The sequence below is a fragment of the Carassius carassius genome, chromosome 20 (genome assembly GCF_963082965.1).
Source record: "Carassius carassius chromosome 20, fCarCar2.1, whole genome shotgun sequence".
Classification (NCBI taxonomy): domain Eukaryota; kingdom Metazoa; phylum Chordata; class Actinopteri; order Cypriniformes; family Cyprinidae; genus Carassius; species Carassius carassius.
The window spans coordinates 19,772,920-19,787,100 of NC_081774.1; the positions used below are offsets into that span (position 1 = coordinate 19,772,920).

At 43.0% G+C, this 14,181-nt stretch overlaps 1 protein-coding gene across 1 annotated transcript in view; it reads left to right on the forward strand.

Moving 5' to 3' along the window:
* dpydb (dihydropyrimidine dehydrogenase b) overlaps positions 1 to 14,181 on the forward strand; it is a 101,305-nt gene that overhangs the window by 21,873 nt on the left and 65,251 nt on the right. Inside the window, 2 exon segments of the mRNA XM_059502677.1 lie at positions 2,788 to 2,926; positions 2,929 to 2,997. Of these exon segments, the coding sequence (XP_059358660.1) occupies positions 2,788 to 2,926; positions 2,929 to 2,997 (208 nt within the window).

A 14,181-nucleotide genomic window follows, 5' to 3' on the forward strand; every position in this document is an offset into this window, starting at 1 on the left:
ACAACAGACAGTCGGAATAAAAGTGATAAAAGTCAACTGAGAAAAACCGAGTGGCCTTACCTAATGGAGTAAGCTGACAGTATAAAGATTTAGAGTAAAATATCTCTGATAACTGATCTGAAATCTAGTGTAAGATCTGGAGGTAACTCCAGAGTGAGCTGGAGTTAAAAGAAGACCTTTCTCTGTTAAAATAAATTAATAAACATGTGAAACCCTAAGGTTAAAAAAATAAACGTATGTGAGCAAAGAAGTCGTATGTGTTTTAAAATGATTAATTCTGCCTGTATTTCCTATACAATATATATATTTTTTTCAGTTACAAATAAACATTATATACAATGGTTATACCTTAATATATAGAACTGAAAATACAGTATTGTTTATGAAACATATTTTGAGACTTTTTATGTATTACACAATTGTATGTATTACACAGGATACATATTAAATATTATGTATATTTGGAAAAACTAGTAATGTAGTTAAATGGTGATAGAAAAATTGTTTTTTTGTGGGGAATGTTTAGTAACTTCACAGTACAGTATGTGTGTGCGCTGTTAAGACTTGAACAGAGGTCTGTCGATTCATCTGTGAAAATGTTTACGTTTGCCATATTGTCTTCCATTTTATGCTATATACAGTTTATTAATAGCAAATAAATTCATTTAAATCTTGCTTTCCTCCAGTATATACTGTATACAATTTATATGCCTATATTTACCCAGTGCTAATCAGAGGAAAAAAAACCTTTGAGTAAAAGCAGTTGGAAAAGTTTGGCAGGAAAAAAGTGAGAGAAGTTTCTGTAAAGGTGACCATGTTGAGCTCTATATAATAAGATTTATATATCTGTGGAGCTTTTAACAAAGTAATTAAGACATATTCTTTTCTCAATGACAACTGTTGCAACGCTACCATGGCAACAGTGACAGGAAAGTTAAACTTAGAAATGTGTAACTACAGCAACTATTAGCTCTGCCTTTGCTCTGCAAATGTTCAAACAGGGGTGTGCTAAAGCACCATGGCCGTAAATTAAGCCTCTTCATAAAGGAAGGAAATTTATTGATCTATTTATTTTTTTTAATTTTTTTTTATCAAAAAGGTGTTCATTTTATTTCTACTCTCAGTTCTTGTACGCTTAAAGAATTTAGCAGACTGTTTTATCCAGAATGATTACAACAAGTTAATTATAAAAAATAAATTATTTGTGTACAAATACAAACAAGTGCTTGCTAGTACAAATAAAGCTGAGATATATGCATACAATAAAACCTAGTGCAAATAAACAAGATACTGTTTGGTTTCTTTTTTTAAATAAAGTATATTTGAAACTTTATTTGCAATTTCAAATGTCAGTGTGCAATGGAGTAAATTGCAGAATGGGGGTGGAGGTTTAGATGATTGGGGTTGACATGCGGCCAATGTATGAATAAAACCTACAGCACTGTTCTCTGGTAAGGAAAGGGCTGACTCTGGATATTCAGCAGTAGCAATCTGTGTGTCTTGACTGTGGTTAGTTTATGTGGTGCAAATGACAGGTTGTTGTCCAGTGCGGCATCAGGGTTCTTGGCTTTCTGTGTGGGGAGATGGTGGAGTTGTTTATTGAAATGACAAGGTCTTAGCAAGAGTGGAATTTAAATAGGATGCACAGAAGCTTGTTTTTTTTAAATATATAAATTTAGCTTCAGTAGACAGCTGTTCATCTAGGTAGAAATGCTAGCCAGGCATGAGGTGATTTGTGAGAAATGTGGTTGTCAGAAAGTGAGAATCAATTGATTATGAGCGCAATGAAAATAATAGATGTAGCCATGAGAGATGTAAAGGAAGAACAGAACTGGTCTTAGTACTGAACCCTGTGGAACCCCATTTGGGTTTGGAGATGAGGTAGGTCCTTTCCATTAAATCTAGTGGGTTCTTTTCTGAATGTACAATGCAGACCCTGTAACTCAATCGCTGTTATTAGAGCTTTATGTGGAGTGTGCTATTTTCATCAATGAAGTTGCAGGTGTATTCAGGGACATGGCTGAACACAGCAAATTTTGCGTGGTTCTACAATTGCCTTGCTTCACAATGGACAACTTTTTTTTATTATTATTACATTTTAACCCTTCCATCCATGATCCTATCAGAACAGACTTGTCACCCATTTTGGGGTCACTACCTACCTGTTGAGAACTACTGCTCTTCACTGTTGAGAAAGGGCAGTAAAGATTCATATAACCTGTCAGATGTTCATGACTACAAACCAATGTGAAGAGGCCCTGAAGTCAAGAAGGTCAGGTGATGGTGGAAGTGATGAAAAAGAATATAAGATAGAGTAAAAAAGGGTTGAAGAGGAAGTTAAAAGTGCATGTGGGAGGCTTCTTGGACTGTTATACTTGTCAACCTGGTCAATGGTTTATACTAGAGTGTTTTATTGGAGACTCTTAAGGGGAAAGAAGCAATGCACTGGAAAAGTTATCAGGAGATACAGTGGAAGGAGTAGGATAAATTGTAGGGTTAAGTAGAGAGTAGAAGATACAAAAAATGCTTTCTTGGATTTATAACTTGGCTTTGTAAAAACTTTTATTTTCACATGAAAGATTTGGGTCTCCAAATAAATGGTACAGCTGATGTTGTCTGTAAGCAGGCTCAGGAAGATGTTCAGGTTACTGTTAAGTTTTCAAAGTATAGCCAGTACTTAAATGTTTGTGTCATAACCACTTTCTAAAGATGAATGCTGATTTTTTTTAGGCATTCCAATGTTTACAATTAAGATCACATGCTTCTCTTTTGATTTCTGGTTTTAAGATGGAGGTGGCCAAAGAGGAAAAGTGTGAGTTCCAGCCCTTCCTGTCCCCTTGTGAGGTAATCAAGAAAGATGGGCATGTTGTAGGCCTGCGTTTTTGCCAAACAGAGCAACAGGATGATGGGACCTGGGTTGTTGATGAGAAAAAATTGTCCACCTGAAAGCACACTTCATCATCAATGCCTCTGGCTACATGTTGAACGATCTAGAAGGTAAGATTGAGCCTGATGAATCAGAAAGGACATTAGCTGTAGTTAGTATTAATGAGATTATATTTATTTGTTATTCTTTTTAACTCCTTTTTGAAGCTGCATGTGTTGTATGTAGTAAGAATTACATTTCTCATTATGCTCTAACTGTATTTGTTTCCTGGGCAATATAGTTTGAAGGTACCCAAATGAATGATTCCAGTATGTATTGTTTTGTGTTGCACACTAGGCCAGTTAATAACTGGTTCTAATGTAGTTTCTAGTGAGCACATGTTGGCATTTCTGTGGTCCATGTGAAAGATTTCCCCAGTGAGCCATCACAGAATCCAGACTGTTCTCTCGTCAATAAGCATTCAGCACCACCCCACTTATCTTTCCTTAGCAGATTTTAGTAGCCACAGCATGATAACCATCACTCTGAGGGAGAGGCAGGAGATGATAAGACCCTCAAAATGAGAGCCTTGTTTCATTATGGGATTCCTTTATCAATCCGCCATCACAAACACAACCTTATTTCAACAGATTAGCCAAAAACATCAACCACACATTCACATATTATGTCTGGATCACATATTATGTTCTCCTTCAATATATATCAACCAAGGTCTTTTTGTTTAGTCTTTATCATAATATATATTTTTATTGTATTTTATATATTTTCATATTTAGATATTTATTATATAATTTGTAAAAAAAATAAAAAATAAAAAAAGGCTATTACTTTTTAACACAAAGAACCATGTCTTCAAATCATGCAAACGTCTCAAGGTTACGTATATAACCCTAGTCTTTGAAGGAACGAGACGCTGCGTCGAAACGCTTTTGGGGAACGTCCCTGACGAGACCGACTCTGAATATCGTGTGCAATCAGTCCATCGGAAAGGCGTGACGTCACGGGCGGGGTGACGTAGCGACCAGGAAGCTATAAAAGCACGTGCCGTGCAGCAGGCTTCAGCTTCGAGTAGGGAAGCAAACGCCGGCAGGGGTGCCGGGAGTATGGCTCTGCGACGCAGCGTCTCGTTCCTTCAAGGAACTAGGGTTACATACGTAACCTTGAGACGTTCCTTTTCAGGAACTCGAGCTGCGTCGAAACGCTTTTGGGGAACGATGTGCCCACGCTGCCAGACTTCCAAATCCCTGCCTAGTGTGTAGTCAAAAGAGCACAGCTAAGACGAGAGAACAGAAGAGCCCGGCGTGGCTCGCATGTCAAGATCGTAAAATCGGACAAATGTGGAGGGCGTGGACCACCCCGCAGCGTTGCAGATGTCCAAGAGGGACACACCTGCTGAGAAGGCCTTGGAGGCCGCCATACCCCGAGTAGAGTGAGCCTTGGCCCCCAAAGGAGGGGGAAGACCAGAGGACTCATAGGAGACGTTGATAGCCTCGACTATCCAACGACTAAGGGTCAGCTTGGTGGCAGGAGAACCCTTGTTAGAAGGACCGTAGCAAACAAGCAATTGGTCTGATTTTCTCCACAGGGCAGCTCTGTGGACGTATGCGTCCAGTGCTCGCACTGGACACATACAGTTTAGCTTCTCTTGGTCTGGCTCCCGAAAGGGAGGAGGACAGAAGGCCTGCAGTACGATAGGTTGTGGTGTAACAGAGGGAACCTTCGGAACATAACCCGCTCGAGGGTATAAGAATGCTTTGGCCACACCAGGGGCAAAGTCTAAGTAAGTAGGGGCCACCGAAAGGGCCTGAAGATCTCCAACTCTCTTTAGTGAGGTGATTGCCAGTAACAGGGCAGTTTTAAGTGTCAGATGTCTATCTGAGATATCTTGTATTGGCTCGAATGGAGCTTTACAAAGAGCCTCTAGAACCACAACCAAATCCCAGGGGGGGACACGGGATCGTACTGGAGGTCTCAGCCTCAGCGCACCGCGGAGGAAACGTGTAACTAGGGGGTGTCTACCCACTGACTGACCATTGAAAGGGACATGGAAAGCAGCTATGGCCGCCACGTAAACCTTTAGGTGGAGTGGGATAACCCCGCAGAGAGCCTGGCTTGCAAAAACTCCAGAACTGTACCAACTGGGCAGTCTGCTGGGTCAAGCTGGCGGTCTGCACCATGAAGTGAAGAGCTTCCACTTCAGGGTGTACAGTTTCCTCGTAGAGGGAGCTCTGGATTGGAGTAGGGTCTCAACAACCTCGGTTGAGAGACCAGCTGCTAACAGCTGTGCCCCCTCAGGGGCCACACCCACAGCTTCCACAACTCCGGGCGAGGGTGAATTATCGTGCCCTGCGCCTGTGAGAGTAGGTCTGTCCTGATCGGTATCTCCCACGGAGAGCCGTCGAGGAGCGAGACTAGATCTGAGAACCATACTCGGCCCGGTCAGAACGGGGCTACTAGTAGTAGACGGGCCCCGTCCCGGCGTACTCTCGCCAGAACTCCCGGGAGCAGAGCGATAGGGGGAAAAGCGTACAGACGAAGCCTCAGCCAGGTCTGTACCATAGCGTCCAGTCCCAGAGGAGCTGGATGAACTAGAGAGAACCAGAGGGGACATTGCGATGTCTCCTGAGTCGCAAAGAGGTCCACCTGGGCTGTGCCAAATACTCTCCATATCTGCTTCACCACCTCGGGGTGAAGCATCCATTCCCCGGGCCTCGGCCCTTGTCTCGACAGTATGTCTGCTCCCACATTCAATCTCCCAGGAATATACACTGCTCTGATCGAGAGGAGTTTGCCCTGGGACCACAGAAGGATCTGGTGTGCCAGCTTGTACAAGGGGCGCGAACACAGACCCCCCTGGTGATTGATATAAGAGACCACTGATGTGTTGTCGGTGCGCACCAACACATGGTGACCTCTCAGGTCTGGGAGGAAATATTTCAATGCTCGATAGACCGCTAGTATCTCTAGGCAATTGATGTGCCATGTTAGATGGCGACCACTCCACAGACCGCGGGCAGGGTGGCCACTCATGACCGCACCCCGACCGGTGAGGGACGCATCTGTCGCTAGCGTTACACGGCGACAAGGAACTCCCAGCACCGGGCCCTGATTCAAGAACCAAGGTTTCCTACACATGTCTAAGGCACGAAAGGCACCGCCGCGTGACCTTGATAACTCGAAGTGGATTTCCCCTCGGGGAAAAGCCCTTGGACTTGAGCCACCACTGTAGGGGTCTCATGTGCAGCAGGCCAAAAGGTATCACGTTGGACGCAGCTGCCATCAGCCCTAACAATCTCTGAAATTGTTTGACAGTGAGTGACTGGCCTTCTTTGACTCTCTCGACTGATGTGAGGATCGACTCAATCCGAGCAGGAGACAAACGTGCCTGCATCGTGGTCGAATTCCACACTACGCCTAGATAGGTGGTTCTCTGAACTGGAGAAAGTACACTCTTCTTGGCGTTTAGTCTCAAACCCAGCTCCCCCATGTGTGCGAGGACGACATCTCGATGTCGAACCGCCATCTGCTCTGATTGAGCTAGAATCAACCAATCGTCGATATAGTTCAGAATGCGGATGCCCTGCATACGGAGGGATACCAGAGCCGCATCTACACATTTCGTGAACGTGCGGGGTGAGAGTGCGAGGCCAAAGGGAAGTACTCAGTATTGGTAGGCTTTGCCCCCAAAAGCGAACCTCAGAAACTTCCTGTGTTGTGGAAGGATGGATATGGAAGTATGCGTCTTGAGATTTATTGTGACAAACCAGTCCTCGGATCTGATTTGAGCTACAATCTGTTTGACAGTGAGCATTTTGAACTTCAGTGACATTACTGAGAGGTTTAGATGACATAAGTCTAAGATCGAACGCAACTCCCCATCCTTCTTTGGAACTATGAAATACCGGCTATAAAACCCGGACTCCCTGACTAGAGGAGGGACCACCTCGATGGCCTCGATGGTGAAAAGGGTATTCACTTTTTTGTTCCATAACCAGAGCCTGCAGGAGGCCGACTATTGTCTTTCCACTGTGCGCAGGACCCATTGAGATACATTGGCAGTAGTTTCCACGCTGCTAGTGTAGCACACGTGTCAAATAATATTGAACTTGTTACTAATATTCACTATAGGCCAGTAGGTTCAACTATGGAGGTGTAATAACGACAACACTGGTTAAATAATAAAGTAAATCTTTGTATTTAAATGAATGATTGGAAGTAATGGTTGATATTAAAAAAAAAAATTGAAATAAATTAAATAAACAATTTGTGACAGTCTTTTGATCGATATCAAACCACAGTTATATGGATTAAATTCACAATCAATGAACAATTTCACTTGACTCGGTTTGTTCAATTAGTTGGATGTACCCTCTAGGCTATAAGAATATCCTAAATTACTACACCTTCAAAATCAATATCAAATACAACCCTATAAACCTTTACAAATGGTCACAATTGTAAATGTTGACAACTCACTGAATCACATTCAACAATAAACTCAACCGAATTGAACAAAATGCAAACAAACCGTTTACAGTAGACAGCAGTTCAATGAATCAGTTCAAAAGGTTGTTTGAAAAGTTCAGTTCAAGTTCGTTTAGAGGCTCAGATTCAAAAATTCGTTTCGAAAGATTCAATCCAAAAGATTCGATTCAAAAGATTCAGTTCGGAGAATCCAAAGTTCCTTAGAATCGTAAAATGATTCTTTAGTTTCAAAGAAAAATCTGTTGTGCAGAAAAATAAAATCCTCTGAGCAGTCTTTCAAAAACAAAGTTCAGTCCTGTTTAGGAAAAAACTATCAGGCAATCAGAACTTTCCTACCCGAATCCACAGGTGTTGATTTGAACTCAAATCTGATATCATTCAATGTTCATCTCACGGGGAAGGCTCGCCATCTTAGATCGTCGCGCCGAAATGAACGCAGTTCCAGCAGGACAAAAAAACCCGACCTGAATATGTAACAGGCAGTATTTAGTTCACAATACACATTAGGTTCACTGCTTTTAGGTTAACAACAGTAATTAGTAGCACTTGTTATCCTATTGAACATTTTGTGCTACACTTCAACCGTAATTAGACAGCTTAGATAACATTATATAACTTAAAGAAAGAAAACCACTCGTTCAATATGATCAACAACAAAATATGAACATTACGAACTCATATACACATACTCTTACCATTACATAACTTTTTGCTCGTTAACATCAGACCTTATCAGCATTTCATACCAACAAAGAAATACATTTTCACTCTCTCTCAATTTAAACACATCTGTACACAATAAATTACATTTATGAAAGTTTACACATTTCAAAATGTGTACTCACCAAATCCAAAGAAAATAGATCATATAAATGTCTCTTTTTCAATCCTCTCTGTCGATCTGAACTTTTACAAAAAGTTATGCTGCTGCTCGTCTCGCAGTAACGCAGAGAATGTAAAATGGCTTCCCCCATACAGAACTAACGTGGTGGGGCGGGACATCAACAATAAATCTCACGTAATTGGGCAATCATTAAGATGTCAATCATCACACTGAAATGCGTTTCTTTTTGATTTTATCATTTTTCTTGCATTCTTTAATAATTTCTGGTTAGTTTTAACAACTCTGTTTAATTCCTTTTTATAATTAATTTGTTTAATTATAAAGGGTTACATTCTCCCCTCTTAAAGATAAGCAAGTCTCTTTGCGTTTTGTCCTTTACTTGACCCTTCAGTAACTCTTGGGCAGCACTAAATCAGTTATAGGTATATCAGCAAGACTCATTGAATTAACTACTGCCTCACTCAATGACTGGAACAAGTTTTGGACTACTGAGGTAAGGGGATTACCCAACTGTGGGTAATGGAATTTCTTTGGCGGTTTTTGGACCCTGTTTGATCTTCTTAGATTTTGATCTACACTTGATCTTGCATATGCATTAACTGGTTCTGTTTCTTCTTCCAGATCTTGAGCATCCGTGGATATATCTTTTTCCTCCACATCACCAGTTGGATCGGATGAAGGTAAGTATCCTCTTCCAATTTCATTTCCTGTTGGTATAGTTTCTTGTACGTCAGGATCTGGTTCATACATTTCTGTCACCTCTCCTAAACTTTCATCCAGTGGGAGAATGTTAGCTGGACCGTTCACAGTCTGGGGTAATTCTGTTTCATGAGGTAGTTCTGGTTCCTGAGGTAAGTCAGATCCCTGAGGTAAGTCTTTTTCTTTCCCATCAGCCGCTTTTGACTTCGCGGTGTCATATGCATAGATAATCTTTGTTTTTCCAACAGGAATTCTACTGAATATGCAAATTTCCTCCTCTGAATCTGATTGTTCCTCATTTAACAGTTCTCTCTTTCTTTGGCTTCGTGTCTTAGGCTTGGAGATGCTTACTGGATTGGGAACACTCCCCTCAGAAGATGCAAGGAAACCACAAGGTAATAATAGATCCCTGTGCAACACTCGTAGAGGAACATCCTTATCTTGTGGACGAACTTTATAAACTGGCAGGTCTCCTACTCGTTCCACTACTATATGGATAGTAGATTCCCACTTGTCTGCGAGTTTATGTTTTCCCCTGATTCGGACGTTCCTCACTAGGACTTTATCTCCCACTTCAAGAGTTGACTCTTTCACTCGTTTGTCGAATCTGTCCTTATTCCTTCTTGCAGACTTTGAAGTGTTTTGAGTGGCGATTCGGTAACTCTCCTCAAGTCTGGCTTTGAGACTTTGAACATATTTGGAATGCGACTCATGGACAGGTTTTTCTACGGGTAACCCAAAGGCTAAATCGACCGGTAGTCTGGGTCGCCTCCCAAACATGAGCTCATAAGGCGTGAATCCAGTTGTCTCGTTTTTTGTGCAATTGTAGGCGTGCACTAATGGTTTCACAAAGTCGTGCCAATGTGACTTATCCTGTTCCTTCAAGGTACCCAACATGTTTAGGAGTGTCCTATTGAAGCGCTCAATGGGATTACCGCGAGGATGATAGGGAGTTGTCCGTACCTTGTGAATTTTTGCCATCTCGCAAAGCTCTTTGATGAGTTTGGATTCAAAGTCGGCTCCTTGATCGCTTAGTATCCTCTCCGGGAAACCATAGTGGACAATGAATCCATCCCAAAGGCATTTAGCCACAGTCCTGGCTTTCTGGTTGTTGGTGGGTATGGCAACCGCATACTTGGTGTAATGGTCCGTCATGACAAGTACATTCTGGACATTACTTTGGTCTGGTTCGATGGAAAGAAAGTCTATACAGAGCAACTCAAGGGCCCGTGTAACCTGGATGTTGACTAAGGGGGCAGATTTCTCTGGCAAAGCTTTCCGCATCACGCACCGTTCGCAGGTCTTAACCTTCCTCTCAACATCAGCACTCATCTTTGGCCAATAGAAGCGAGAACGGACAAGGTCGAGGGTGCGATCTACTCCCATGTGGCCCATCTGATCATGCAGGCTCTCCAGCACCATAGCACGGAACTTAACAGGTAACACCAATTGGTAAGTTGTTTGATCATCCCACTGCCGTCGTCTGTACAGAATTCCATCTTTCAGTTCCAAGCGGTTCCACTCCCTCAGCAACAAGGAAATGTCTGGACATTCATACCTCACTGCCCGGCACGGCATTTGACCTTCTTCCAGGTGACTGATGACTTGGTTCAGAATCACATCTTCCCTTTGTACACGTTTCAGGTCTATGTCAGTTAAACCGGGTACTGCAGACTCATCTTCAGTCGGGTCTTGAGTAAAGCAACCAGGAATCGCATCCTGCTCCATTGCCAGGGACTCCACTAGAGCATGAGGAGTTTCACATCCTTTCTGAACCAGATGCTTGTCCCACACAGCTTGTACAACAGCACAGTCCATGACAAAACCTTCATCTTTACCCAGATGCTTGGCGGCGAATTGCTGTATCCGTTCAAGTTCCTTTTGTGATACCATGTCATTGATCAACTCGCCATGGGGACGTCTTGATAACCCATCCACATCTTGGTTTTGCTTCCCTGATCTGTAGGTCAGATCAAAGGAGAAAGTAGCTAACGCTGACAGCCAACGATAACTTATGGCATCAAGCTTTGCGGAAGTTAGGATGTAAGTAAGAGGATTACTGTCAGTTATGACAGAGAAGTGATTTCCATACAAGTAGTCAGAGAATTTCTCGGTCACTGCCCACTTTAAAGCAAGAAACTCCAACTTATGGGCGGGATATCGAGACTCACTTCTGGAAAGACCTCTACTGGCGAAAGCTATGGCTTTTTTTTCTCCATCTTGCTCCTGATATAATGCAGCGCCAAGACCTATGGTGCTCGCGTCTGTGTGGAGGATGTAAAGTAAGGTCTGGTCTGCAAAACCAAGCACAGGTGCACTAGTAAGTTTGGAGATAATTGTGCTGAATGCTTCATCACAAGCAGTTGTCCATCGGCTCCCAAATGACTCTTTTGGGTTAAAATAGCTTCCTTTCAACTCACTGTTCATGGTCTTACAATTCAGTGGGGCATAACCAGCAGTTAATTCATTTAGGGGTTTCACTATCTTGGAATAATCGCGGATGAACCGTCGATAGTATCCCGAAAATCCCAAGAATGATCTTAGCTCCTTTAGGTTCTTTGGTTTTGGCCAGGTCTTAAGAGCACTGATCTTTTCAGGATCTGTCTGGACTCCCGTCTCCGAAATTATGTGGCCAAGGTACCGGACTGAAGTTTGGAAGAACTTGCATTTTTCTGGGGATAACTTCAACCCATACTCTCTTAGTCTTCTCAGTACCTTTAGAAGCCGTTCTTCATGCTCCTCAGGGGTCTGGGAAAACACTATTAAGTCATCAAGGAACACCAAGACCTCTGTGAGATGTAGATCCTCCATACACTTTTCCATTAATCGTTGGAATGTACTTGGTGCATTGGTAATTCCTTGAGGCATCCGATTAAATTCCCAAAATCCTAAGGGACAAGAGAAAGCGGTTTTGTACTTGTCAGACTCCTCCATTTCTATCTGGTAGTAACCAGACTTTAAGTCCAGGACAGAGAACCATTGAGAACCTGTCAAGGCTGAAAAAGACTCCTCAAGGTTCGGCAAAGCGTAGGAATCCTTCACAGTTTGTGAATTAAGCTTCCTGTAATCCACACATAGTCTTACGTCGCCATTCTTCTTACGTACGACTACGATTGGGGATGCAAAAGGAGACTCAGATTCCCGGATGACTCCTGACCCTTTTAACTCCTGCAAATGGCGTCTGACAGCAGCCAGGTCATGAGGATGGATAGGGCGTGCCCTTTGCTTACAGGGAGTTTCGTCAAACAGCTTGATGTGATGCTTTACTTTGGATGTTCGTCCAAAATCAAGGTCATGTTGCGCAAAGACATCAGACATATCACTCAGCTTCTTACTGATCCTATCCCTCCACTCTTTGGGCAACGGTGAGTCGCCAAAGTCAAAAGTAATCACTGCTTCGGAACAGCTCTGACCAGCAGGTACAGATTTCACCTCCCGTTCTTGAGGGATGATACTCTCGATGGCATGCATTTCAGCAACCACAGCATTTGGCTGCAGGACTACATCCCGATGAGACTCATTCCGTAGCTGGACGTTCAGCTTTTGCGTTGGAAACGATGGCACTTGAACTACACCTCTTTGGAAAAGAACACCTCCAGGAAGGGAAGAGTTTGATGGGGGCTCTAGAAGAACACATTCGTTAGTGGTTAAGCACTCCACATTTGCTTTTCCACAGAGAGCAACTGTCTGCTGTGCTGGAATGACGACGGGCTCCTTGCTCTGTAGTCTCACCAGTCCAAGGCATCCATTGGCATTCTGTTTATGCCGTAATTCCAGAGTTTTAAGCACAGCACAGTACCCGTATCGTGGAGAATGGTTTTCAAGGATATTCAAGTCAGAACATTCAGTATACAGAGAATCGAGCGTATTCATTCCGATTAAGACTTGAGATTGTTTTTCAGATTTGAAGTCAGGAACGACTAGTGCCAGTGTGGAAATTTCAACCTCAGATCCGACCATGTCTTCTGGAAAAGTTATTGGAATTTCTACATATCCTTTGTATGGAACTGGCTGACCATTTGCTCCAGTGACCTCAAGCAGAAGGTTCAGAGGCTTGATGGGATGATTAATCAAACAAGCTTGGTAGAAGTAAGTAAGCAGTGACATTCAGTACCTGAAATGTTGACTTGCGCTGTACACTTGGATCCGACCAGACGATGAATACGGAATTTGTGGTGTGGAGTAGATTTGTGGTGTGGGCCTGAGTTTATTCTGGGGGGACTACTTTTAGGTTCACTAGTTCCAGTTTGTCCCACAGCTGGAACTGTTAGGCGTTTAAAGAAGCTGCACCGACATGACTGTTCTCTTGATCCCACTCTTGTTGCTTCAACCGCAGTTCATTCCTTTTCTTTTCAACTAGCCTGGGGTTCGGAGAATTTTCACACGTAACAGATATGTGGCCATCTTCACCACATCTGAAACAGTAACCAGGGCGTGGTCTGGATTTCGTGACAGGATCACCGGTTAACTTGAACGCTTGTTTGGCAAACTCAGGAGTTGTGAAAGAGGGTGATGTCTTATGCTTGGGTTTGACAGTCTTTCTGGGCTTTGGAAGAGTCAATGAAGTTAACTGTTCCTTTAACACAGCTATTTGCTTCTTCAACTCAGCAGTCTCAAACAACAACTTTGACTCGTGAGGGGATATGCTTGCAACGGCAGTATCTTGGCTATAAGCATGAGCAGATCTAGGTAATGTTTGTGGTTTCTGCTTAGAAGCACTGATGTGGCTTTTCATGCGCACCCATTTCTGTGCACTCTTGTCTTCTCTGGTTCTAAGGGAACGTAGTAAGTCTTGGAACTCGATAGGGTCGTCTCTACGAGTTTCGAGACGAAGCTCAGCAATAAGGATGTCATCCCAACAGCCTCTGGAAAACTGCCGCAGAAGATGATGGTTGGCCTCAGATGATTTAATCCCACCTCCTCTGACTGCCTTGCTCAGAGCAACTTGAAGCCTTTGGAGATAGCTAGATGCTTTCTCTCCCTCATTCTGAAATGTGTTCATGAATTTTGAGAACAACTCATCACCATCATCGATTGCACCATAAGCTGCATCAAGCACATTAAGGTAAGCTCTGGGAGAAGCACGGAGCCCTAAAGACTTGACAATATCAGTGGCAGGAGGTAAGAGACTCTCCATAATTCTCCTTACTCTTTGTAAGTCAGACACAGAAGGGTCATCAAAGAGTAATTCAACATTACAACGCCAAGTGTCATAATCAGATTCATTATTGGGCTGTGGAACTCTCCCTGAGAATGGACGGAGCCT